Source organism: Rissa tridactyla, chromosome 9 (assembly GCF_028500815.1).
Source record: "Rissa tridactyla isolate bRisTri1 chromosome 9, bRisTri1.patW.cur.20221130, whole genome shotgun sequence".
In the NCBI taxonomy this organism is placed as follows: domain Eukaryota; kingdom Metazoa; phylum Chordata; class Aves; order Charadriiformes; family Laridae; genus Rissa; species Rissa tridactyla.
Genome location: NC_071474.1, coordinates 4,420,084 through 4,447,653, shown reverse-complemented (window position 1 = coordinate 4,447,653; position 27,570 = coordinate 4,420,084). Strand labels below are relative to the sequence as shown.

Sequence of the window (27,570 nt, the reverse complement as noted above, 5' to 3'; positions counted from 1 at the left end):
CAGGAGAGCGCTGCACCGCCGGGGAAAGGCTCACTGGTGGCACCCAGGCAGGTGCCAGCCCTGGGGACACGGGCACGCCGGTCCTCCGGTCTGGTCCCAAACGCTCGCCCTCGGTTCAATTTGCAGCGCGTTTTTACCGGGGCTGTGCCAGACGCTTGTTTCACGGACAGAGACCGGCCGAGTGGGAAGTGCCGGTTGCAAGGAACGCTTTCGCACCCCCATCTTCCGTAGAATCGGTATCTTTCAAAGGAAGGCGGACAAAAACGCTGCGTGGGAGCCGTGGCGGAGCGGGGAGCGGTGTCCTGCCATCGCCACCTCGTGGGCCCCGCCCGCAACAGCCGTGTGCCCGACGCGGGCGGGTTTGGTGGCGCCCGGACCCGCGGCGGGCACAGGCAGCCCCGCAGCCCCAGGGACCCGCCGGCCGGGGACGGGCGACAAGCCCCGAGGCACGTTCCCTTCCCACATCCGAGGCGTTTCCTCCCTGCCCGGTGCCGGCTGCCTTCGCCTGGGGACCAGCAGCGCTGTTTGCCGCGCGTTTCACACGGGCACCCCCGGTTCTACCACGCGACAGGACAGAGGAGCATCTCTGCCCCTGGCAGGCAGTAAAATCCTCTGTGATGGGTAAAACGGAGAAACTGAGAGGTTTCAAACGGAAAGAGGGTAGATTTAGATTAGAGATTGTGAAGAAATTCTTGGCTGGGAGGGCGGTGAGCCCCTGGCCCAGGTTGCCCAGAGAAGCTGTGGCTGCCCCATCCCTGGAGGGGTTCAAGGCCAGGTTGGACGGGGCTTGGAGCAACCTGGGAGGTGTCCCTGCCCAGGGCAGGGGGTGGCATTGGATGGTCTTTAGGGTGACTTCCAACCTGAACCATTCTCTGATTCTCTGTCCTCAGCATTGTGTTACACAGCGGGAATTCATCTTCCTCTCCCGAACATTCAGTGATAGGAGCGTGGCCCTTCCGTGGCCCGGAACGAGGATGCTCAGCCCCGGCTGGCAGCTCCACTGCCTTGTTGCTGCTGGCGCCCTGCATCCATCAAGATGCGGGACTAACCCCACAAGCTGTGGCTGAGCGCCAATGTTTGGTTTGTATAATTCTCTAAATGTTAAAAAAACCCCAAACCGTTGCCCACACAAGGTGGAGCAGCCATATTGGCCTTTCACGGTGCAGAAACGTGGCGGTGCTGGTTTACGATTTCCCTCATTTCAGCCACGCGTGCCAGGGCAGGAGAAGGGGTAGGCATCCCAGCTTCACTCTTGCTTGGATTTTATGCCAGAGCAGGGTCACGACTGGGTGCAGGAGGGGAAGCTGCAGCACAGAAGTGGGTGCGTGGGGCAGTTTCCGAGTTCAGTGAATGCTGTGCACGCCCTGCTGTGTACTGTGTGTCACAGGATGGTCCTCACTTCAGGCAAAAGGGGCTATTGCTACAGCGGCCTGTTCGCCGCTCAAGCGCCGTCCTTGCGGGACCCAAAATATTCAAAGGGGAAAAAAAAGATCCAAACATGCAACCGCTGTCTGACCTCACTGCCCCTTGCAATAGGGAAATGTATGAAACATTCTTTGGTTGTTGAATAATTCCTCCTTTAAAATAGCAAAGGAACTAGGTAGGATTTGCATAGCCTGATAAGATTTAGCACAACCCGATAAGATTTAGCTCCTGCTTCCCACAGATTCTTCTGCTGAAACACTAGGACTTCTCCTGCATTGTACGCAGCCCGTGACATAAACCAAGAAACTTACCCAGATGTGCTGGCACTAGAAGGGCCTTTTAGCAGCTGTCTCCTGCTCCTTGGTATAGAAAGCAAACACGCAAATCTTCCAGGACTCGTCTAGGGCTCTTGTGGAGTATCAATCGGCCAGGAAAAGCACAAAACCAACGCTGAGATTCAAGGGGGAGTCAGGCTTGTCCAGCAACTGCAGGTGAACCACAGGGTCGTTGCCACAGCTGCAGGTCTGCTGGCCTTCACGTGTGGCTGCCCTGGCCCGGCCCCAGCTGAGTCCCTCCCTGTCCCCTCGCTCGCGCACTGGGAACTTTCAAAAGAAGCGTTTCCCAGGTCCTGCTGCCTTTGCTCCTGCCTCGGGAGCTCATCGGCTGGGCTCAGTCTGAAACTGCTGGTGCTCAGGGACGAGGAGTTGTCCCAGTGACAGAGTTCATCTCGGCGTCCAGTCAAAGCTGGCCTCTGCTGCTTGCAAAGGGCTGATCCCCAGTATGACCAAACTACCGTCTTTTTCCTCCTCCTCCTGGGGCTTTTTTTTCTTCCTAGCCTTGTTACTGCTTTGCTTTGTGCTTCTTGGTGATGTCAGTTCTGTGTTTAAGCTGTTGCTGTGTCACCACAGCCATTTTGCTCCAGTTTCTCTCTCTGCTGCCTTTTCTCCCCCGGCTCAGCAGCGCTCTCAGCACTCACACGCTCAGGTGGTCACGGTGACCACAGCTCGTCATTTGCCTCTTACTGGGAAATTTGGCCTTGGATCGCAGGCTTCAGCGTCAGCGCCCCAGTCTCTGCTGAGATTTTGAAGGGCGCAGAAGGAGAGGAGGCAGACTGCTTGCTGAACGGGAAGCTTCTGGCTTGACGGGGGAGGGACTGCTGTCCCAGCCGTGTCTTTCAAGAGACACGTGCCCAGTTTGGGCCGAGGCAAAGGCAGAGCTGTGTTCAGGTGAGTGTCCTGCAGACAGAAGATCTCCTTTTCCAGGGAGGATTTTCCCCTGGGCTATGGGAGGAGGAAACACCGAGGCCATGCCCTGATGGCTGGAGAACGCAGCGCCATGCTGCCCTTATCATTTTAGCTGGTCGCTTGAGGTCTGGATCCTGTTCTCATCAGCATCATGGGAAAAGCTCCTGTGAATTTCAGTGGGAATTTGATCATCTGTTTCACTGATCAACTCCAACTTTTTTTAGACCAGCGTCTCTTGTGGTAGGAAAAATATGGACTTTTCACCACCTGAAACAACTGCCTGGGAGCTGTTTCTTCCCACCCTGGCTCAAAGCAGGGTAATATTCTATGGCTATAAGGACATGCTTCTTGCACTTCAAAGTCACTGTGGACAGGGTTTTTACTTGTTATTCCACTTAATTTTTCTGACTTTGAAATGATTATGGGGTCTCCTCTGAATGCTTTATGGGGTAACAAAAGTCCAGAAGACCAGGGCTCTTTCCAGCTGAATAAATAGAAGATATTTTCATAAATCTTCAGACTATCGGAACATCAACACCACTATCCTACATGGGTTGTTATGACTTTGTATTTGCAGAGTCAGATGTTGAAGCTTAGACTTGTGCTTCCAGCCTTGTCTTCTATTAAGCTGGAAACTTCAAGTAACCCCCCAGAGGGTACTTCAGTTAAACAAACTCCCAGAGCCCTACTTGAGGTTCTCTGTAGCCAGCCAGGGTGAAGATTACATTGCTTTGATCACCTCCATTTCCTCGACTGGGAATCCCATCCTTTGACAAGGGATTAATGTCAGGGCTTTACCTCCTCTCTGCTGCTTACGATCTTAACACACGTGGATGACAGGATAGAAAGTGAAACTATTATTTTTTCTTCAGGAGTCCTAGTTTTCTGGCCAATGGTTTTCCCTCTCCCCCATCACGTCCCAGTACTTAGTGAAGTTTTCCTTCTCGTGTGTGCTATACCAAAGAGCGTACACTTCAGCAGGCAAGTGTGCTACCTTGGCAGCACGTGTAGCACTGCTGCCGCTACAGGTTGGAGCAGAGATGGGGCATGGAGAACCCTCTGATGAGGAGGTTCAGCAGCCACGCAGGTGACCAAAAAGCTGCGGGTGGCAAGCTGGATGGCAAACGTGAGCCAGGCCATGGGAATTCATAGAAATGATCCAAGTTCCGCACTCAGGGTGTGCCCGACCCCTGCAGCACAGAGCAGCTGGTTGTTGTACACATGCGTGGCAAGAACATCCAGAGCTGCAACTGTTGACGGTAACAGCCTTCCTCCCCTGGAACGTGTTTCAGAGCACGAACCTACCTCTGCCTCGTACCCGAGTGGGAGAGGTGTCGCCCGGGGCTGCTGCTTTGGTGTCCACCTCTCAAGCTTTTGGTGCTGGCTGCTCTCACAAGTGGGCGATGGCTGCTCTGACCTCGTTTGTCAACTTCTATGATTCTATAAAGCAAGTAGCACCACGCAGGAATATGGAGACAAGAGTGAGAGAAAGTGCTCCCCACGAAAGAGCTGGAGGAAGCAGCCTTTAAATGAGCCTTTCACACCTATGGCTGTAAGAAAAACTTGTGTGATGAGTTGGCCATGCCCTCTGCTGATTTTTCTTCTCCTTCTTCACGAAGTTCTGCTCAGGAAAGGTCAGCTCTCTCTCTGTGGTGCTGGTCACTCACAGTGCCTCCGTACTGTCTGGCACACATTGGTTACTCTGTCTCTAAAACACGGACATCGAGTAGATTTCATAAATTTCATAGCAGAAATCACATTTTCAGTGGGAACACAGATGTCTCGTGTGACCTTCAACAAATCAGAGGTGTTCATCTACGTCCATACTAGGTCCATGCCTTGGGCAGCCAAAGCTCAAACTCAACAGGTGAGAAAGAGACAGGAGGGAACCCACAAAACTGTCTGGAAAACGGGAACAGACATTTTCGGTGATTTTGGACACGACCAACAAAATCGGCTCAGAGGTACATTCTTGGCTCACGTGCAGCTCCACATAAAAAGGCTCCTCAGCTCTCGGGCAGCCAACAGCCAGCAACCGGCTCGCTTTGGCCTTTTCACAACCGGGCTGTGTCCTCATTCTCAGCGCGGACTTTCATTTCTGCCCGCTGGTTATCTGCTGTTCTTCAAACCCACAGCTGGGGGAAGTGCCTGTGGAGATGGTGTTTTTCTTTCTAAATCAGCAAGATTTTTTTTTCGTTCTTCACAGTTTGCAAGTTGTTTGTAGCCAAAACTCACATGTCCCTGTTCGATTTGTTTTCCATCTACTTTATAGCTTTACTCACAAGCTTAAAAAAAAATGAATTCAGATAACAAAACCAAAGTATTCTGCTGCAGTTCATTATTTGGGCTAAAACACCTTCCCGTATGTTTGTTTGCCCGTGGGAGGAGATGGTAAGTCAGAACCTCTGTGATCTTCCTGATCGGGGAGGCAGAAATGGAAAGAATTAGAAACATGGAGCAGCTTTTCAGCTGATACAAATCAGCACAGCTCCCTTGTTTTCTGTAGAGCCTTCCTGCTTTTGCCAGCTTAAGAGCCACGTCCAGGTTGTCACCGGTGCGCTTCTGATGAGGTGTTCAGGCAGTAATCCCACGGCAATCGAACAGGCAACAGCTCCTCAGCCTATCTATAAACATAAGCGCTCCTGGGAAAAAAAGAGTTATCTCTGTATTTCCATCTTATTCCAGCATTCCCCAAATACACGTAACTTCAGAAGCAGCCCTAATACGCACAACAAAACCCAAGCGAGTGAAGATACAAAAGCGTGTTGTCATTCTGGAGTGAGTAGTTCCCAGTGTACAGAGGACCACTTTCCAGTGCTTTAGTCAAGGCATGAATCTTGAATAACACAAGTGATGGATGATGCACCCGTTAACTTTTGCTTCCTCTCCACTCCTGAATTGTCCAGGGGAAAAAAAAAAAAAAAAAAAGGGAAGTTCATTTACAGCAATCGCAGGTTACCTTACGAAGGGGGTGGGTCATCCAGCCTTTTCCAGGCAAGGGGAAAAACTCGGAAGAGTAAGGAATTAGCTCCCAAATAGGCCCCCATTGGAAAGCTGGGAGGGAATGGAAAGAGGAGAGGAGGAGACCGCAAGGTGGGGAAAACAAAGAAATCCTTACATAGATACCTATTTTTAAAAAATATTTATTTATAGCGTGTAGCATAACTGACCAGACAAATCCAGTGGCATTAAGAACAAAAAAAGGTAATTATACTGAATGATACAAATTGGCAAAATGAGTTCTGTGGAGTAGAGGAGATCTGTAAATCAAATCCAGAGTAGAGGGGTAAATCTACGTGGTAACCAAGTACAGAGGCAGCAGAGGATACACGGACAGGACGACCTGAACAAAATCCAGAGAAATTAAATGGAACAGAAGAGTTTCCGTTGATTCTAATGGACTAAGATTTCATTTTCATTCTGCAATTATGTCATAAATAATTTGCTATGATCAAAGTGACATAGCAAAACCAGATGCACAGTGTCCAAGCATGAAACCAGGACCCATTTTGTGAAATGGTGAAAATAATGCATCAGAGTCCGTCAGCTGGGCTCGTATACGTGGCCTACAATTGTTCTGCACTGGCATTTTGAGACTCTTTTCACGATAACATTAAAAAAAAGTGCCCTTACCAAATAGACTCAAAATCTTGAAGCACCATGACATTAATTTCTTTAGCATGAATCGTGTTCCCCATGACCTCGGCTTCTTGTTTCCCAGTTTCCATCAGTAAGAAGTGGAAGATGAAACACATGTAACTTCAGGAATGACAAATCTGATGTTAACGCAGGACACATGTTCAGTCCCACTGTGACAATCTGTTCCCGCTTCTTTCTGTGCTTTGGGTGTCTATCTCCAGTACCTCGTGGTTTACATTCAGAATTTTTAGGTCTCATCGCTCTGGTTGGCCGTGACAGCAACACCCCGGAAGGGCCTCCCACGGCCTGCTTTCCTTCCACCCCCTCACTGCACTGTGACGTACTGGTTCGGTTGTTTACTGTGCTTAGACTTAATCTTCACCTTCAGGACATTATTTTCTTCTATATTCTTCTGTACTCGCCCAAAATTTGCCTCAACTTTTTACGTTTGAATATATTTGTCTGTCTTTTACTCTTCCTTTAAGACCCTCGTTTCACATCGATTTAAAACAACAGGTCTTGTAATCAGGTTGGATACTGCGCTCCAACATTTTTCCTAGGCAAAGCTCCAATCGAGTTAATTGGCTTCAGTGGGAGACTTGTCCGAGCAGGAAGGGCAGGATTTGGCCTCAACGAGACTATAAATTCCAGTTTAAAACTCAGTAGTTGTTCAGAGGCTCGCTCCTGTGACAACATCGCTCTTTGTTTCCTTTGCTGAATTCCTCTCCTAGTCATAGCAGGAAAGCTTTCTGGCACCAAAACCAAATGACAATACCCTGGCCATCTCCCAAACCCCCGTTATGTCTTGTAGGAAGCATCCTTGTCTCCACTGCTCTCAAAGGGAGTGTAAAGCCTCCAAGACGTCGGGTTTCTACATTTTGTTAGGAAAAGCCAGTTCTTTTCATGTAGGCAATAAACAGGCCCCGATAAGCAACCGTGACCCTGCCAAGCTCACCAGTTGCTTTAGGTGATGTAATAAGTACTTACACTTCCAATAAACCCACGCTGCAGTATTTAAGGTATTCTCCACAGCGATGTAAAGACGCACGCTGCTCTACAGCAACTACTGAGGGAATTCTGCCCACTCAGCCCCAGCAGCACTACTTCAGGAGTCCAGTCCCACCACTGTACGCTTCCCATCCCGCTCAGAAGCTGTAGGCTGTACTCCTTTCTCGGTGTAATTCTCCTTGTAGTAAAACGCAACCATTCGGGATATTACAAGGTCCAAAATATAGATAAAAATTAAGCACATCCTAGTTCAACAGACCGTATGTAGGTATTTTCACGCTACCAGCCTCGGTAACAAAGTACTCCTACAGTTTCTTGTAACTGCACAGAAAACACTTCACTCTTCATATCTGAGATCCCAAACATTTCCCATTCTTCCACTGAATTATATCCCCCTTTGCCAAGAAAATCTTGAGAAAACAAGTCAGCCATATAGTGCTTCCCGTGTGTCGCCGAGTTCCTGCCCGAGCAGCCTTAAGGGGAAAAGAGCCTTTCCCGACCAAAGGCTCTGCACCGAGGCTGTTTTAGCAGCAGTCCCCCGGTCTCTATCGAGCTACTGGATTTAGTTCACCAGATGATCTCAGCTACTGTAGAACCACGTGGAGAGCCTCTCACCTCTAAAACTTATGACACAAATCATTTATGACCTTTCGAGCTAAATGCATCTGGAAATGAGACTGGTACCACCCTGTTTAGAAGGCCTGGGCTCTCCTCGGAAAGCCCCAGGACTGAAAACGCTGCTGCACTCTGTACTGCTGTTAGAACAACAATGCAAACGTAGGGTAGAGGCACTTTTGGTAAGAGGAGCTGATAAAACATCCACTGTTCCTCCACTTCTTGCAGCATAAACAACGGTATGTGGCCTAAGTCACACACTCACAGGCAAGTTTGGCTCCAGCTGATGTTATTCCCAATTTTCAAGAAGAGCAGAGATGTAAATACAGATCCTGACGTCAAATGACTACACGGCCCTGGGGATGTGACATTCCTTGCTAGCCCCACGCTCCCCCGCTGCCCAGCTACCTGCAGCGAACACGCACAGGAACCACAAACCAGAATTCAGCAGACTGGCTCCTGAGCAGCCAGTCATCCAGTGCCGCTGCGTGAGACAAGCTCACGAGAAGGGAATGGATGAGAGGTATTTTTAATCTCCTGGGCTGTAGGTGTGTCAGGAGCAGGAGGTGTTCAGCAGTTTTGAAGACAAAAAAAAGGGCAAAAGAACTTGTAAGAAGACCCAATTTTCATTCGCTATCTTCCCTCCCCACTGCATCTTCTCTTCTAACACTGGGCCAAAATGACTGAGATGAAAGATATTTGTGAAACCTGGTGCTCAATGGGGAACTGGGGCTGAGTTTTGCTATTGTAAAAGTGACTTTTTTGATAGGTAAATCTTAAAACACAGTATTTGAGCTATCATACAGCATATTTTAGAGAAAGACTATACTTCTGCAGTGAAGTGGGCTCTTCACAAGCAAATAATTTGACTTCCTCCGAGTTAGCTTTCACTGGCCTCCAGGAAATGAGATCTAACCCACAAAAAATAGCCATTTTGGTGAGGGTTTAAACTGACAAGTAAAGACTAAAATGCCAGTCACTGCACACCATCGTCAAATTTTTCCCACATTGAGTAATTTTGGTTCCTAATGGAGTTCACACCACCTACCTACCTACCTACCACGAGACATCTGTGAATTAAACTGCCTGGTGAAATCTACCTTGTATCGGAATGAAAACCAACGTTAGAATCAATAGGACGCTAAAAGATCTGATGCTCTTGAGCTTTGACCTTGTTGAGCACTGTCAGAGTGGAACAGTCAGTGTGTCCAAACACACCTTTCCAAACTCTTAGCAACGATTCAGAAAGTGGGTCATTAACACATTTTGTCAAGTTATGCAGTTTTTCCCTCCCCTCTAAACTGGGCTTTTTTCCAGGTCCAGTAGCCAACAATAAATCAATCACAGTCTCTCATAAGCCTTTTGACTTAAATTCTATCCTGTAGGTTGGGTTAAAAACAGAGCAGAAATCCCTGCAGGAGGTAAGGCAGGAGGGAGCTAGTGGTGACTGCTGTTCAGGAGATGTTTGCTTGACCCACAGCCGTTCTTGTTGCCATTTTTTGTGGACTCCTCTTCATTATCTGTAACAGAATCTTCCTCCTCTTCATCGCTCCGGTCATCTTTCAAGTCCTAGGGAAAAGAAAGCGCCATGAGCATATTCTATACTTACAGTGTTTACTATCAGATAAGTTACCAGATTGCTACTATCAGTGCAGTCTGGACCTTCTAAAAAGGCCTATGGGTGCCAGACAAGCAAATATTTTATTTTTAACATGAACTGTGCATCTGGATCTTTGCAATGGCTTTGAAAAAACAGTCAATTAATTTCATTAGTCAGGTGCCCCCATTTGTAATTACAAGATGAAAAGACGGTGCATAGAAGTTCCAGAAAATTTAATTCCTTTCTTGGAAATTCCCCATCGTCCTCTGAAGACAAAACTCCTGTGTCCTCCTTTTGCCTCAGGGAAAAAAAAAAAAAAAATGCGCTAAAGGGAACAAATGACAGGGAAGCTCTAAATACACTAGAGCTGCCCCCCAGAAACACCCCCTCCCCAAAAATGGAGGCTGACATCCAAGGAGAGACCAGTTAACACCACCTTAATTTTGCAGAAGCTAACATTCTTTAGACAAAATTTCTTCCATGACCTTGGCCCAGTCATTTGACCTCTTCTTGCTTGTTTCCGCTTTCCCTTGTAAAGCGTTACTATTAATCCCTGGGTGCTGTGTGATTAATTAACAGTGGTGAAGCGTGGGGAAGATGAAAAGAACATTGCATAAAAGCTAAATATGATGAACACACTTGCCCAAACACAGAAGTTGAGAGGCTGCCTGCTTCTGACAGGTGTAAACTAAACAGTGACTAGTTGTGCCAGCATCTCCCGGTATTAACTTTGCTTGGAAAGACTTACTGACCCTAAGATATTCTTCCTTACTTGATGGTGTATACATCACGTCAACATTTGCAAAGGGGAGGCCATGTCTGCACAGCTATCGTATACACGTTGGGTACGTCATCCTGCTAAGGATCTGCCAGGGAGGAGGAGATGGCTGCTCCGTTAGCAGGGATGAAATGGGGTCAGTGAGACAGCCTGCCCTTCCGAAAATCCCTTCCCAGGGATTTTTGGAGGAACATCCTCCATAGGAACAGCCTCTAACGTTTGGCAACCATAATCCATCCCCAGACGGTCAAACATGGCACTTGGTAATGCATGTTTCCTCCACACAGAGGAAAGACATTGTGTTTACCCCGTATTTCACAGCAAAGGTTAGGGAGAGGCAAGACAATTCTGTGCTTTTTGGCACGGTATGTAAAATATACCATTACTTTCCTATTTCTCAACTCCTACCATAACCCAAGACCCTACAACGTGTTCAGAAGTTTGGTTCAAACAATCGAGGCTTCCACATTAAAACCAAACGCCTCTACTTCCCTTTCAGTGCAACAAGCTCACACGAACAGCACCTGCCTCCCTGGAAGGACTTTCCATCCCAACCGATGACCTGCTCTGCAGACTCAGGGTAGAATGCTCTAGTGAGAGATGCTGTAAATCAAATAAACACTTCTGCCTAAGCAGTGACTGAGAATGGAAATGAGATCAAAGCGGGCACCTAAGACACCTCCATCAGTTTCATGTGTGATTAGTAGCTGCCACTGCTTATCTCTTCTCGATACTTGGAAGGTGCCTATTAGACCTGATATCACCTGGTAGACGCACACGATACCCTCTAGTTCTTGTGTTGGAAGAGAAGGACAATAGTCATTCCCATTCCTCATGATTTAATAGACCACCTCTCACTTAAAACCAGGAGTTTCCCTGTAGCTCAGGATGAAAACTTGGGCCCTCACACCGTGGCTGACAATTTACCCATTAGCATGAGCATATCTAGTTTGTTAATGGGAACTCCCAAATTTTAACAGCCAGCGATTCAGGAGACAGTGATGTAGACTGGAGGCTTCTCTTCCTAACAGAGTAATTGCCCCCAGAGCTGCGTGCTGGAGCTGGCAGGCACGTTAGCCCTTCTGCAGACATCGGCTGCCTGTACAGCCCCACTGAGGACCGCTCCATCATGGATAATTTTCTTCTCCTTGTCATCTGCCTGGACCTCAGCTAAACAGGCAGAGACTGCACGTCCTTCCTGCTCCTGGAGTGATGTGCCACAGTCAGTGACGAGGCACAGAAAGGAGAAACCAGCGTTGCTCCTGCCCATCCTGTATCTGCTCTCGGAGTGAACTAACAATTTCACTTTCTTAGCCTGCTGGTCTGATGCCTGTCTTAAGCAGCAAATTCATACAGAGAAAATAAATGACAGCTCAGTAATAACTCACCCAATTGCAATCTCATAACCCTTTATATATTACGCTTCCAATAAAACGTATAGGACTAGAAAGAAAATTAAAGCCTAAACTCTGTCTCATCATATAAACTTCCTGGAGATTTTCTTGTGCTTTTTCCCTAACAACACGCAAAGGGTATCAAAACAAACAAATCTTACTGTAAATACTGTAAAATAAACTTGGCATACCATCAGTTAGAGAAAAGGAAAGACAGCCTTTCCCACACAAACAATTTATGAGGTTCTGCTTCTTTCAGATCACCTCTCTTGCTCCTGGTAGTTTTGTAACTTGTATTTGCAGTAAAAGACAAATGTTGAGGGTGTGGGGGGAGCCTCGATACTTTTTTGCCACGAGGAATGTTTCAGGAAAAAAAAAAAAAAAAAGCAAACTAAACCCAAGTCCAGTGTTTGATGCAGAATCTGCCACTCACTGGAAGTGCTCTCATCTTCTGGAGCCGTCCCTGGCTGAGGCTGAAACGTGGGGAGTGACGGGGGAGGAGAGTGTTTGTGCTCCGTGTGGAGAGTCTTGAGTCAGGAAAGTTCACGAGTGCGTATTTCATTTTGAGTACCTCATCACGGTCCACAGAAGTTGCTGGTACTCAAGCACATGCTTAAGAATAGCCAGTAATTTACTTTGCTTTGAATGATAGCTGATAGGTGACATCAGCTTCTGTTTCCTATAGGAATGAGCTGGCATTTCCAGCATGGAACTGCAAACTCGGATAGGATTTGCTTCCCAGTTTTAATGCTGTCAAGCTGGATGCTCTCATTAAAGGCCCTAGATGTACTAATTGAAAAACATGTAAGTGTTTTTTCCCCTCACACTGGAAATCCCTGCATTTGAGATACTGTCTTACGTATTTCAAAGCAGCAGGAATTAATTGCTTTGTAGTCTGAAGCAACCATTGTAAATTCGCTTAATTCTGGGAAAGAGTACTACTTCTGAAATCCTGACATTAATCAAGAAAAAAAAATGCTGCTAAATCAAATCTAAGTTTTTATTATATTTTTAATCACAAACTTGCTTCCTGACCAAATGCCTCTCTGAATTCCTGGTGTATAAGGGCCTGGCCATTTTTGTCTAGCTTAAGTGACAGAAATACAGTAGTCACAACAGAACAGAACTTTAAATAGCAATAGCTTCATCCATAACTAGAAAACCAAACAAAACTATCTTGGCAAACTGTTTAACAGACCATTATAAATATATTAAGATATCATGAGTGAAGTTTGTGCCTCTTAACTTCAACCTTCTAAAATAACAAAAAAATTGTAACATTTATAGGATTTTCCCTGCTTTAATACCAAGATGTTTTCTCTGAGCTCCTCACATCATATATTATACTTGTGTTTTCCAACTCAAAGACTCTGCTCTTACTGTCCCTGAGCAACAACAGATGAATATACTATCAGGAACGCAAGAGCTGGCAAACTGTAAATACCACAACAGAGGCCATCATTAATACTCAATGCTTTGGTTTAATGGCATCGACTGCATTTATTATACTTCAGATGGTTTAAGGTAACAGACAAAATGGATGTGTATATTTTATGTTCTGGATGACTAACCAATTTAATCTTTCTAAATGGATGAATGGTTTCAAGGTTTATGAGAAGCAACACTAATGCTATAAAGTCTGCAAGAGAGCCATTTGTAGTGAAGCCAAAGCCGCAAACTTTTATAATCTTTTTTCCTTTTGTTTAACCCTTCCACCTGCTGCTCAGTCTGCCTCTTTTAGTGAAATGAACCATATTTGTTAAGGTAGTTTTGGCTTCTTGCATTTCACTGCTATTAGAACATGTATCATTCAAGTCATTAGCACCGCATCTTATTACATGAACAGGAAAGGACCTTCCAAGAGACTCCACCAAGGAAAAAGACCCCTTGAAATTAAGACACTAGCAAACTCCATAGGCGACTTCCCAGCCTTTTGTAAGCAGAAAAACATTGGTCAAATCTCCATCTAAACTAACAAAGAATTTACTCCTAATTGTGCAAGTTTGTCTCTCAATAAAGTACTCAAATCACTTCCCTCTTGACAGGCTCTTGGCACTGCACTCTCTGCTACAGCTGAAGAGAGCATCAGGAGAGGGACACGGCTGTGCTGGAAGGCAGATGAAGTGTGGGTTTCCAGTCCCTACGTGCTGGTGATACCCTCTGAAGCTCACTGGAGAAGGGGGACTGGGTGGACGCCACCCTTTCCTCCTTTACTGGGCACATAGCATCTTTCTCCATACGCATGCTGAGGTCGCCATGCAGCCAGGGTTTCGTACCTGCTACACATAGTTAAAGTGGTGAAAAGTGTACGAGCAGAGGGACAAATGCTGCCAGGCGATATAAAAGAGAAAAAAAAAAAAAAAGAGAGACAAAAAAGGTATTGTAGCAATGTGGATCAATCCCGTAAACAGTGAGGAAGCCTTAGCAACGTGCCTTCTGCTTTCTCAGAAGGGGAAAGGCAGTTGTCAGCAAACCCATCGTTGGGTCAGCGTGGCTTACTGCAGATTGTCAAGCCGAGGTCTCAAAAGGTAAGCTGTTACTGTAATGACACGCTCTGAAACAGAAATACCTACTGAGGCAGCATAGAGAAAAAGAAAAAGAATCTGGCTGAGAGACACCTGAGCAGAAGGGGTTTCTGCAGTGAAGTTCAGTTGCTGTAACATTTTTTTCACTGATCAGCTTCCAATCCAGCTTCTCCCTGACAAAGGCACATACTTTTCAGGAGGCATGCAATAAGTTCTGTTGGCATTGTGAAGGCAATAGCGTAGTGTCTACTTCATAAATTCATGGTGGCATGGGGGATGTTTGTTTGTTTTTTCAGCTAGCCGGCTGAAAGAAAGCGGATGATACAGGCCTCCTGAGCCTTACCACAGGCTCCGTATCAGTTCGGGTTCTCTCTGACTGGTACGACTCTGTGTGTGTGGGGTGGGAGATTTACCAGGCCTAACACACCTGGTGGATCAACATTGACTCAGGATTTCTCAGCAGCATAAGGAGATTTCAATTTTGCCCCTGCCTGGACGAGACTAAACCCAGTTAATCCTGGAAGCTGAGCTCGCTCCTGCTGCTAGGAAAGCGGCAGCACAGACTGGTGACCAGTTTCCCCATTCCCACTCACTGTATCAGACTGACATACCCAATCCCTGCTGGGCGCTCTGGGACACTGACAGGGAAGATGCCTATGACTCTATAGAGAGACAGCGAGTGTCTCTATAGGATCCAATGACTGCGTCACCCTGAGCATGTTCATGTAACATAACTGCACCTATTTGGGAGTAGAACTTTTTAACTCTACCAACAGAATGCCAGCTGACAGTGTAACACAGCTTGGTCTGTTCGTTCTCCAGATAACAGAGGTCACATACTGCAGTCAGGCCATCAGTCAGCTCATCACAGATTGACCCTGAGAATGACCTGCACCTGAGATAGGTCAGGTCATGTGCTTACACAGGAATAAGCTGTTGTAATTAATAGGTGCCACAGAAGACATATTTCTTCCATTTTTTTCATATATGGATTACAGCTGCATGGTTCTGCATAATCACTGAGTCCACAGGTAGCCTCTTGGATATCATGAGCACAAGGGAAGCCAGGTCGCCCATGAAGATGGCGGGGCTTAAGGATATACATTTGGGCCTTTTAAGTTAAGCATAATTTACACGCACACAGTTAACTGAATTTCTTCTACCAGGTACATATATATAAAGACAATTCACAGCTGATTCTGAAATTCTAATTATGTATTTTCTGATTTGGTGAAATTTTGATTTTTGGATTTTCAAGTGTTTATTTTTATCCTTTAGTTGGAATTTCCTGACTCTTAAATCTATCTTACATTCAAATCCGAATGTCCTAAATCTTATACCTTAATTCTACCTTAAGAATATTTTCATTTATGTATCTACAAACATATTGACTGACTCTTGATTTTTCAATGTAAAGACAATAAATTCCACAGCACCTGCACATATGGAAACAGCTTGCAGTACAAAGATGAAAGCTATTAGTCAGGTCAGCAACCACTGACTCAAATAAAAGAGATAATAAACATGAGAGATAATAAAAAGTCAGTCCAAATAGATAGAAGGGGGTACTTTTCTAACAAATAATACTATAAAGTTGATGAATCTCTGAGTTCAACATGTTTAATTCAACATCAATAATTCAACTCAGCTGACATATGACTTAATACATCTTTACTTTCCTGTGGAGACTAGGCAATATACATTTGGATTCAAGCAAACTGTTCTATATTTTCATCCTGGAAGATTTTATTGGAAAATATATTTCCCTTTTCAACTTATACACACTAGGTAACATAAATAATGTTGCTCTTCAGTGGAAGATGTGCTGCTGGACTCTGCTTTCTGCAGTTTTTAAATGAAGATGCAGACTTTTAGATTAATTGTATTGGACATCTTGTGGTCAAAACTCCTCTTATTCAATCTCTTGCTTCTATGTAATACCCTTTCCCCAAGCTTTCCACTGAGAGTTTTCAGAGGGAACTCACAGAAGGGGTGTGAAAACCAAATGAAAAGAAAAGTTACACTAATTCCACAAATATTGAAAAGAATACTCTCATAAAACTAGATGTTACTATTAGAACATGTCCCTGATTTTGATTGAAGGAATAAATTTAACCTCAAAAAAAATATCACTCATGTTGTCACTCAGCATAACACACCTGTAACTGGAGCTATAATACCCTGACTGTTCAGAAGGAATAAATCATTGTTTACAGTTAATCAGGTACTCTGTGGTTTCAATAAAGTCTGCTCGCTGTGTTATTGAAATCCACTAACTAAACCTTGCACTCAAGTGTATGCGGCTTTACGATAATGTCAAAAGCCCAGGAGGTACTGAGTGAGTCATAATGTCCCACTGCTTTTTGAATTATTCCAATTTTAAATCCACAGTTGGCAACGAAACAAAGAACAATATAATAGGCATTTGATGCTGTTCTCTTTAGTGAACTTTTTTTTACCCTAGGACAGAACTTGCATTAAGCCAAAGAGTTCAGTGGTATGAACTTTTATCAGAACATGCACTTTTATTCCTTATAAATGCTTTTTTGGCTACAAAACAGCTGATCAGACACTTGGACTTTTTTCAGTGAGGTATGATACTGCACTTAAAATGAAAGTTTTGAAACAACACAGCTGCTAAAGAATATTCCTACAGAAGCCTTATAGTGCTATTAAACTAACCTGAAACCACAAAGTATACAACCATGTAAATGACAAGCGCTTCTCTATAACAAGTCCGTTAAGGTGCTCGTTTCTCTGCTTTCATTGTTGGGAGGGATTCCATTCCTTGTGTGGTATATCTAAAGGTTATCTCCATTCTTAAACATTATCAATCTAATTCCCAAGTCACATACCTAAGAAATAATGTCTTTTCATCTGACATTCATATCACAATACCTAAAATCCTTTCAATATAGTATTTCTAAACGCCCTATATTGAGGCTGGATACGGAATACTTTAAGTAGTACCTAATGAATGAAGTTTTTTGAATAGCATTAGAAGTCCCTGACACTTGTGTGCTTAAGGCATTTGGTGGGGTATTTACTTCACTGAAGTTCAGCATTCTGAAAGTCAGGTAAGTGCTCAAAGGTTGTTATCTAGGACTGCTCCGTAACCAACAGAAAGCGAAATGGGTCTCCCCAGAGGGTGACCTGCCCCACCACTGCTGGGGTGACAACACTGGAGACACCACTCTTCCTCCACTGATGACAGAGGGATCCTTGAACTTGAGCTGAAGTTACATGAGACAAATCCTACCCTCCACATGCTTCACGGCCATCACTGCCTGATGAGACTGATGGACTGATCAGGTTGTTTTTCTCCTTTTCTAACAATAGGAACTCTGCAGCGTGCTGTGCCTGATCAAAAGTTAATAAATTGTGTTACGGAGGACAGACTGCTCCTTTTTTCTTCCTTCTTTGCATATAATGATCATGGAGCACTCCCAGGTCCTCCTAGGGAAATATTTTCTTAAAATACAAGATAAGACAACTTCCTTTCTCAATTGATATTAATCTATCATTAACTAGCTTTATTTCAAGCTCTTCCCCACTCCCTTTTTTTTTTTTAATTGATTCAGCAGATTGCAGTACTGTGAACCCCTCTGAAAGTGTGAGAATTACTTACCTCATAACAAAGTCGTAACAAAAACTCGTAACAAAGTCACAATTAAAACCTCTGCAGCATATATTAAAAATAGTAAATGAAGGCATCAAAAGTTCTGTAGAAGGTCTAGGGTTTGCTTTGTGAATTGATTTTGGCAGTTGAAAAAATAAAAACATATGCACGCTATTATATATATATAGTTTTTATATAGATGCATATATAGCAACAAATAGAACATTTCATAAGTATCCTGCTAGAAAATTAGAAGGTATGAGCAGTTAACAAGGGAAGCCAGAAAAACTGTCAGCAAACGCCCTTCTGTGAACAGCAAGGTAAGCCAATTAATCTTAAAGCAAGAGCTTTACCAACATTTTTCTCTTCTCTGAATTAGGAACTTCCACATGAAGAGAGTCATTTGGATCAGGGTTCTACTACAAGCAGAGTTGCCTCGTGTCAGACGTACATGCAGAGAGGGGGGCGGAGGTGCTTGTTTGGCCAGATCCATTGCTGGTGAAAACTAACACAATCCCACTGACTCAAGCTGAGCCATGCTCATTTATACCAGCTGAGAACCTGGCCCTGCACCAACACCACAGACTTCTGCTGAACTGGCCAGGGCAGGAAGCTTCGCTTTCAGAATTACATATAGTTTTGATTTTCTATTCTTAGAGGCAGCGGTCAACTGCAGCTCCTACTGAAGTCAAACCCAGCAGCTTTGGAACGAACAGACTTTTATTGCAGCACAGACGAGGCCCACACAGCCCCATTTATGGCACAACTAATGCCAGAGAGGCAGAGGAAGCGTCCGCACACCCAGTTTGTTGGACTGCGGCCAGAGGACTGAGTCTGCTCTCCTGTAGTCTTCTGTGTGCGTAACAGGGCTGTGGGATGGCACTTTGTCCTAATGCTCCCACTCCAACATAGGTTCATGAGCCCATCTATTCCGATCAAATGCCTGGAAATTATTTTCTTCAGTTTCTCATTAGTTTAATTCTCCCTAATGATCTCAGCAGTCCTTAACTTATGTTTTCTAAACTCTACTCTACTAGTGAAAGGTGGTGTGGAATTATGGGCATTCTAAGCAGAGTTTATTAAAAAAATGCAAAGAACATTTTTGCTGTTTTGAAATCTGAGAATTATATTTGGGCATATAGTATAACGTATCTCCCAGGAAGTCATTGCTCAGCTGCTGACCCCTTTCATAACTTGGAGTAAAAAGTAAATCGAAATAGCAATTTGCTTTTTAACTCACAGTGCCAGGAAATGAACTGGTTGAGGCAAAGGAGACCAGACAGTGCTCTTGGATTGGCACGTAACACACCGCACTAGAGAACTGGTAGCTTTTCTTCTTCCACAGACTCTGCTGGGCTACGTACTTTGACAATATTGACAATATACATTACTGAGGTCAGCCTTGACTTCAAATGCCCAGTAAGGGTAGGGCTCCAGAGCTCCCCAGCGTGCATACAGTGGCTTTTCTCCTTTTTGCCTATCATTGTAAACACCAGCCAGCAAACCTCTTACTCTTTTAAGCTTTCTCCTGCCTGCCTCTCACCCCTCCTCCATCAGATGAATTTGGCAGCATAAAGTGAGACATGTAGCCAGGCCTTGAGCTTAGCTAGATTGCTGTAGCAGAATGGGAAATACGCAGATGAAAGAAAGTCGTAACAGGAAGTAATTTCCCTTTACTAGGGCACGAGCCTTCATGCTGCTGACCTGGCTGGCTTCCTCCCATCTCCAGGCTATTAAAAAGCTCATGTCCCAAAGGCAGTAATTTGGATCAACTGGGAAGGTTCCCAGATAGACTAGTTTTCATCTCTAAGAGGGAAAAAAAAAAAAACAAAAAACTTTCGTTTGTCTTATGTTGTTCCCCTAATAAGCTATCCTCACAAGAAAATCTGCTATAAATATTTATCTGTTGAGAACCAACAAATTCAACTTCTCCATAAACCATTTTCCTTTAAAACAGGGAAAAGGCAACTCCTGCTAATCTAGTTCAAACTCCGAAGCAGGACATCAGTGTGTATTGGCCCTTACCAGTCTAGAAAGCAACCACAAGATCTCCAGTCACAGCTTTTCCACAACTTCCCAGTCCCAGAGAGTCATGACATTGTAACTAATTGCGTTATCATTATCCTCTAAAACATATTACTGCTTTTAAAATGACTGCTTGGAATTAAGGCAAGCATGCCCATTTGTCTGATAGCCAAGGGTGCAGTACAGGCATAACAAAACATGTCAGTAAAAGAAAACAAAATTCTTAAATGCCTCTAGTTTAGGAAACTAAACCCTGTCCCATGTTTAGCTCCTCTAGAATGACGTTTTCTGAAATTAATGACTTCTCACTGAATGTGTTAATTCTCATGAAATTTCATTTTCTGATCTGAAAATAGATTTTTTTTTTACTGCTTTACAAAGAAGAAAAAAATAATCAGCTGGAAGTCTGACTTTTAGGAATCCAATAAACTGCTGTGCCTGCCAGAACTGAATATACATGCTTCATTTTCACATCCCAGCAAATGCTGCAAGCTCAGCACTGTTGTGCATGATCAGGGTCATCTGATGACCCCTCACAGCTGCAGTTAAAAGTCAGAGTTTATTAGCTGGGAGCAATCAGGCTCAGCTCACCTGTGGTGTGTTTAGTGCACACCGAACAGCACATGGCTCAGGCACATGAACACTGGATCCGATTCTATTTGCCACAAAAGACTTAAGTGTAATCTCTTTAGAGGCCATTCTACTTTCATGTTACATAGAGCTTTTTACCTCTCTGTAGTTTTAAAAGTAAGGTTTCTGTTTAGGATTAAATATCTCAAGTTATTGCACAGTTCAGTGAGAAAGTCAGCTCTGCCTCAGCTGTCAGAACAGCGAAGTGCTCGCAGTCACAGCACTCCTGGGTGAACGGAGGCTGAAGAGTGACTCTCGTTTAATAAAGGTAAACCAGTAGATTTTAACCACTGTGGATCTATGGTCTAGTTTTAAAGGATATAGATCTGATTCTAAAGGTAACTAAGGAAAACAAAGCAAGTCCTAGGGGCTTAAATTTGTTATTCAGAAGTCTGTACTTCCACGGTGAAGTGTTTAAGGAACTGCAAACCAAAACCCAACCCATTGCTTCAAACAACATGCTGTGGGTCTGTGTTTTATGAACAAGAAAATTCACATGAAAATTCTCACCCAAGTTCAGCATTGAAATTCCATCCTCCCAGGACCCATGTGGTTACAAAATAAATATAAGATTCAAATGAATTCTTAAAAATAAAAGTTCTGCTTGACACAAACAGATCAAGCACAAAAAAGTAAGAGGAAAAATAATAAGAAGATTCCAGGGAAGGAAAGTTCTGCAGAAGCTGAGGCGAGCCTGAATAGCCTCAGACTAAACTCAGCTCAAGGCACTCGTCAGGAACAGGTAGTACAGCCTCTGGGAACCATATAACTTAATTTAAAAACTAATACAAAGGGTTATAGCAAGTCTTTAAAGAGATAAATTCACAACAAGATAGAAAGTAATATAGGCCAGCACCTCTGCAGGTGTAAAGAATCATTACTCTTCAATATAAGTAGTGAGGGAATGTTTTATAAGAGCATATTATGTCTGTGTTCCAAAGGAATACAGACCCTGCCTACACATTAATATTAAAACAAGGCAAGTATTCTAGTCCATGGGCACACTTTTAGGGATACAGTTCTAGTAGTATATCTGCTTTTGATACAGAAAAGGGAGTAACTGATTTCAGGAGTCTTTATATGGCTAACCACTTTCATGGCAAGCACTCTACTGGCATCCCAGTATCAGTAGGTAAGAAAGAACGAAAGAAAAAGTTAACTTGAACTAACAGAGATTTCTCGGTATGAGACAGAACAAAATGTTGAAGTAGAAGAACGATTGCTGGAAAAGGCAGAAGTATCATTAACAAGTATTTCACAGCTCTCATTTCAACCCCAAAATAGTATTTTCTTACCGTTTTCAGCTACCACTACTCTGTCATTAGTCATTCTTTGAACACTAAGTCTCACTGTGCCTTTGGGAATTTGGACCAAATAAGGAATGAACAAACCATGAACAAGGATACACCCAAACAAAATCTTTAAAAAGCCTGGTTACCAAGTACAAAATAACAAAGGAATATTGAAGACACTTAGGTGGGACCCAGCTCGGTTTTTTTAATTTTTTTTTTTTTTTTTTTTTTTTTTTGTGAGTGACAAGTTAAAAAGCCTGCTCTACAGCATTATAAGGTCTTCTCTGCTTCAGGAAGAAGCAAGAACCATGGTGAATCAAATAAAACAGCAGCTGATGACTCCTAGATAATGCTGATCATTAGTAAGCTCATTGTCTTACTTGAAGGGAGTCTGATGGTGACAAAACAATTACGAGAGAAAGAAAACATATTCCTGGCCACATTACAGTCCATTAAAAACCTGCCATTACCTTCTGCTGTTGGTGGACTTTGCATCAGCCCTGAAGTATCTGAGTCATGTGGACATCATGCCCATTTCCTACAACTTACACATATTTTTCAAGATTTAAAACACTGTAGTCTCAAAACATTAACTCAGAGTGTAATGGTTTTAACATATATTTTACATCTTAATTTGTCATAATAATGTGGCTATAAGCTGCTGTCATTCGCTCCCTTTTTCTGACCTTGGAAGTAAAATGTTTAATCTCCATGGGATTTTCCTGGCGAGATATTTTAAATCAGTGCATATGTACATACTTCTCTATATGTTTTTTCAATTTTCCTAAAATATTCTCATATGTGCAGACATGATGACTAGACATGTTTCAGTGGTGCTTGAAACTTGATACAAGTGGGTAATTTAACCATGTAATTGAACAATATTACAGAAACACAAGGAGTTTCCTAGCAACAAAAGGCCTTGGACATCAAGATGGCAGCCAACAGCTAACATTGCAATTGCCTGACCGAACTTGAAAAGAAATTATACTGAAAAACATCCTTCTTCCTCTCACAGCAGAACTCATCTAAGATACACAGCTACAGGTCTGACCTTGAAGGGCTTTTCTTGCATGCGTATGCCTTCCTCATATACAAGGTCACAAAATGTCACATGACAAAGGACATTTGGGTTTCCTTTTGGGTATTTTTGTATTTTCCAGAAGTAAGAACAATCTTTGATTTGAAAAATATAATACTCCCATCCTCTCAAGTTAACCCCCATAGAAAATAAAAGAGCTCTTAATGCAAAGTAGCTGAGCACAGCTTAGATTGTCAATGCAGATTTCCCCCTTGTTAGGGTGTTTCTGGAGGACTGGGCCAGGGAAAAAGTGGCAACAAGTCCCTTGAGCCTGGACACCAGCGCTGCTCTCTGCCACTGGTTCCAGTGACAGAGACTCCCATGCCTGAGAAAATAGGACACAGAGGGACAGAGCAAAATCATCTCCTCCCTTCTTCCCTTTTTCCTCATTTCTATTATTCTCTGGCTGCTGTATTTGGGAGGAGGAAAATGACAAGATTTTTAGTCCAAGTCCTTTTTTGCTGAAGCAAGTCAGTCAGCTGAGCAGTTATCCCAGAGGAATGAGGATAATGGTCCCCTTTATTAGCACAGAGGGGAGGTGACGCCTGAGATGAACAGCTCCTGACCAGCCAGTCTCAGACGAAAGCCATCTCTTCCTGAGGGGGAAGAGTAAAGCATGGAAGAACCTACAAACTCACAAGGCTGCAGCACTCAATGTCATTTCTCTATTAATTCCTGCCTAACAAAGCCTCCTGCCACAATCTGAAGACTACTGAACCTAGACTCACAGCTGTGACACAGCTCTGTGCCACCCTCTGAATAACAGCAAAGGGGACTTGGTGAGCACGTGACTTCCTAGAGACTTGGGCCCTCCTGCTTACGTTCCCCACCAAGTCACACATTTCACATCTGATCGAGACAAATCCCTTAACCTGTCCTTCAACAAGGCACAACAGCACTTCCCACTAAGAATATATACATTCATGCCCATTAACTTTCAGACAGTACGATGACATGGTCCAGAAGGTTATAATCGGGGGAGACACCTGCCCCTGGAAGGATGCTAGGGGCTGTGAACTGCTGCTGCTGACCCCACCAACACAGGGTGGCTCAAGGCACCGAGGACACTGAAAACATTCCTATGTTCAGTGCTTCCTTCAGTTAAACAACAACATCAGTCCCTATTCCCAGTTACATGACGACTTCATTTTTCCATCTGAAGTAGCTAACTCACTTCAAGAAAAATGTCAGAAATTACTTGTTTTCTGAATGAAAACTTAAGAGTCTCGGGCAGAGAAACAAAACCCTCCTAATACAAGGATGATGGTTGACTGGTATTTCACTAAAATAGCAACAGCTATTTGTGTGGAGTATGTCTATAACAAATATGTCGGTACAAAAATGCTGCCTTGCAAACACCATTCTTTTCAATGTTGGCTTTACAGCTTTGGAGGCGCTGGCTGCTTTCACAGCCAAGTTTGCCACTGCTATGGAAAACAGGCTGCACATGCGAGCCAGCTGAAGTCATACAGACTGAAAAGGGCTAGGGCTGCTGCTGCTACCACTGTAAAAGTGTTATTTGGAAACCGTCTTCTCAGAGAGCTGTATAAGGAATCAAAAATCCAGGGCAGGGATGAAGGCTTGATGCTTTTCCATTTTTTAGCAATGACTAATATGAAAAATCTCCTATCTCAAAATAAAACATTTCTGCCCCTTACAAAGGCATATAAGCAGGCAGGGCAGAATAGCCTTATATAGCTGGCCTAGTCATGTCCTCTTCACCCCTGTATCTGAAGACCTTCTTGCATTGTACTCATAACCTCAACCAATGTGGATGAGAACTATGCCAAAGCCTTCCTCTTCCTCAGCTGGAAGGCAGAGGGATGTCCCTTTTGATTTCACCACAAGAGCTGTATGAGGACAGTGCAGAGAAAAGGCCAAAAATCAAAGAAGAAAATGAGAAGTAAAATACTTTAACACTCACTAAGCCAGGCCAGAAATAATTTTGCAATTAATCTAACAGAGATAAGTGACATGCAAGAAATACAAGCTTTTCAGTGTCTTAGAGGATATAGAAGCATATTTTAGAAGCAGAACAGTGCAAGCCATTCCTTCTACAGATTTGTCCCTTATGTACAGCTGTTTGCTGTCTAACAAGGGCTGAGTTTGTAACTGCAGTTTTCATCTAGGGAAGACATTTGGTCTCCCTATGATATCCAGCTGTCTACTTGCATAAGGTTTGAGGGACTCCAAGAACTGTAGGATGGTTTCTGTTATCAAAAAACAATTAATACGGGTAGAAAGGAATATTTCACTTTAAGATGCTTCACAACATTAACTGCTTTAGATAAAAGGACAGAATCAGCTCAAATTTTTTCGTCTTGATCCTCAAAAGAAATACCTTTTTCAATAGCACAACTTAAGTTTCACCTTAACTAGGAAAACATACCTGTCAATGCTTATGCCCAGTCTAAAGAGATATTCTCCAAAGTCCTTTTCTAAATGCTTTTTGCTAAATGTCCTATCAACGTTGCACCCCACCGCATACTTCATGGCAAGAGACCTTGAGAAAACATCACTACTTCAGACAATCAAAGACAACCTAGATTGCAGCAAGGTTTTCTTTATAGCTTTTTCCCACATGGATTTTCTCTACAAGGTAAAAGCAGATTATGGCAGCACCAGACTTGCACTGTTTCTCAACTCCAGTTGAGTATGACAGCGTTTCATTGTGTCATAATATAATACCAGATCAGCTTCATACAGTTTTCTTAATCCAAACCCAGTGTTCAAGCATAGCTGACCTCAGATTTAGACAAACCCAAAGAACTTTGACTACAAGTTTTCTGTAGTATTTAAAGTTCTCATCACTCACCTCTCATCTCCTTTGTTGGTGTGCCCCTAGAGAGTCCAGTGAGAAAAGATTGCTTTCACTCAGAACACAGGAATTTCTAAAGAATTCTGCACCATCTTAGGGATTCATTTTTTGGGACAGCTCACTTCTTATTTATTATCAGAGTAAAACATCAGATACAGGGAAGAAAAGGCTCTACCTGAAGTTTTGATATTCTGATCTATGACCTCAGGTGTGACGAGGAGAGGTAGAAAGCACATTTGAACATCTCTATACTTTGTAGACCCTTATCAAAAATGCTGACACAAAAGTTCAGGAAAAGAGTAAGAAATTCCAAGGAAATCTATTAGAGGTATTTGCAAATGTTTGATACTTTGCACATCTTTCCACAGAAGCAAAATCACTTACCTTTAAGCAAAGGAACCTTCTCAAAATCTTGAAAATTAAGTAACCCCAATATAAATGCAAGCCTTGAAGGATCAATAGCTGTCCATTGAATAAAAAATATGCTATAACAGGAGTTGTGGAGTAGTACGTAGGTTGATACAACGTGGCACGAAGAATCCTAAAAAAAAAAATAAAGGTCACTGTTATGGTGCAATTTTTCTTCTCTACGCTGTTAACAACTATTTGCAATTTCACATTCCAGACTGATTAACTATTTCCACAAAATATTAAAAAGCTCCGCAAAGATGACAGATTAATTAACAATCCCTGTCTTAATTAGATTATGCATCTCCGTTGAAATACAGACTTCAGATGATGAGAAATTTGAGTCTTGCATGAAAGTATTCTAAATAAGGTTAAAAAAAAACCCATTCTTTTTCATCTTGAGCTCTGTGTGGTCTAGATACTATGCAACTCAGAGCTTGTCTATGCCATTTATTTTTTAATGGAAATTCTTTCTAATCTGAAATCCACACTCCAGAGAAGATACTACAGGCTTTGCAACAGGGCTTTTTGCTAATTAACATAAGTTTTGTCCATCCTCAGACTTCACTACTTCTATATTATTTGAGGCTTTTTGAGTCCCTTTAATCTCATCACGTCTTGGTTCCAAGCTCAAGAACAAGAAACTCAGTGAAGCAAAATGATTGGAGATCACTTGTATAGTTAATCAAAAAATAACAAGAAAGTAAAAGACATCAGCATTTCTGAAAGAAAATACTACAGGAAATTAAAACCTTGTGTTGATCAAGGTTCAGAACTATTAATTTAACCAGTTTGAGTCTCCAAGGGTTTGTCCACATCCAGGGAGGGGCATGAAGGCAAACTAGAGCAAGTCAATGAAACTCTGGATGTGAAACACATTAAATGCTTTTTAAAAGCTAAACATGTTAAGCATTAAGCACACTAAGCACCCTTGTGGATACTCCAAAGCATCTTAAACCATAGCACTCCAGAATCATGCAAGTATTTAGCAAGTTATGATTTATTTGCATTGGCTTCATAAATTAACTGATTCACCTTAACTTTTCTGAGTGTTCCTCATGTGAGCAAGTGAGGTGAGGTACTACTCAAGGACTACATAGCAAAAAGAAGGCACTACAAAAATTAACTACAGTCTTATAGGATTTACACTGTACTCTAACTTTGCAGGTACAGCAGGAGGGATGGAATGAAAGGGAAAATTATTTCTCCTAGTTAAGTAGCTCAATCCCCTTGAAAATGCAGGAGTTCATAGCATTTAACTAGCATTTATGAAAATAAGTTAAATACATAAAAGCCTTTATTTCAGTTAGCATATTTTCAAGAGGTTCATCTAAAAACTATTTTTACTTAAATTAAATTTCTAAAGAAAATAACAGTTTTTGTCAACTTTTCTCTCTGGCTTTTAATAGCCAACAGTGAAAGTTCTGCTTCTGCTCTTTAAAGTACAATCCATTCCTTTCCTTTTCCCA

At 43.2% G+C, this 27,570-nt stretch overlaps 1 protein-coding gene across 2 annotated transcripts in view; it reads right to left on the bottom strand.

Annotated features, from left to right (window-relative positions):
- Positions 1 to 5,829: 5,829 nt before the first annotated feature.
- Positions 5,830 to 27,570, bottom strand: part of CERS3 (ceramide synthase 3) — a 49,665-nt gene continuing 27,924 nt past the window's right edge. For both annotated transcript variants that reach the window (XM_054213997.1, XM_054213998.1), the window contains exons 10-11: positions 26,078 to 26,234; positions 5,830 to 9,500 (exon numbers count right to left, since the gene is read on the bottom strand). In XM_054213997.1, the coding sequence (XP_054069972.1) occupies positions 9,369 to 9,500; positions 26,078 to 26,234 (289 nt within the window). In that variant the 3' untranslated portion in view covers positions 5,830 to 9,368. The remainder of the gene's footprint in view (positions 9,501 to 26,077; positions 26,235 to 27,570) is intronic.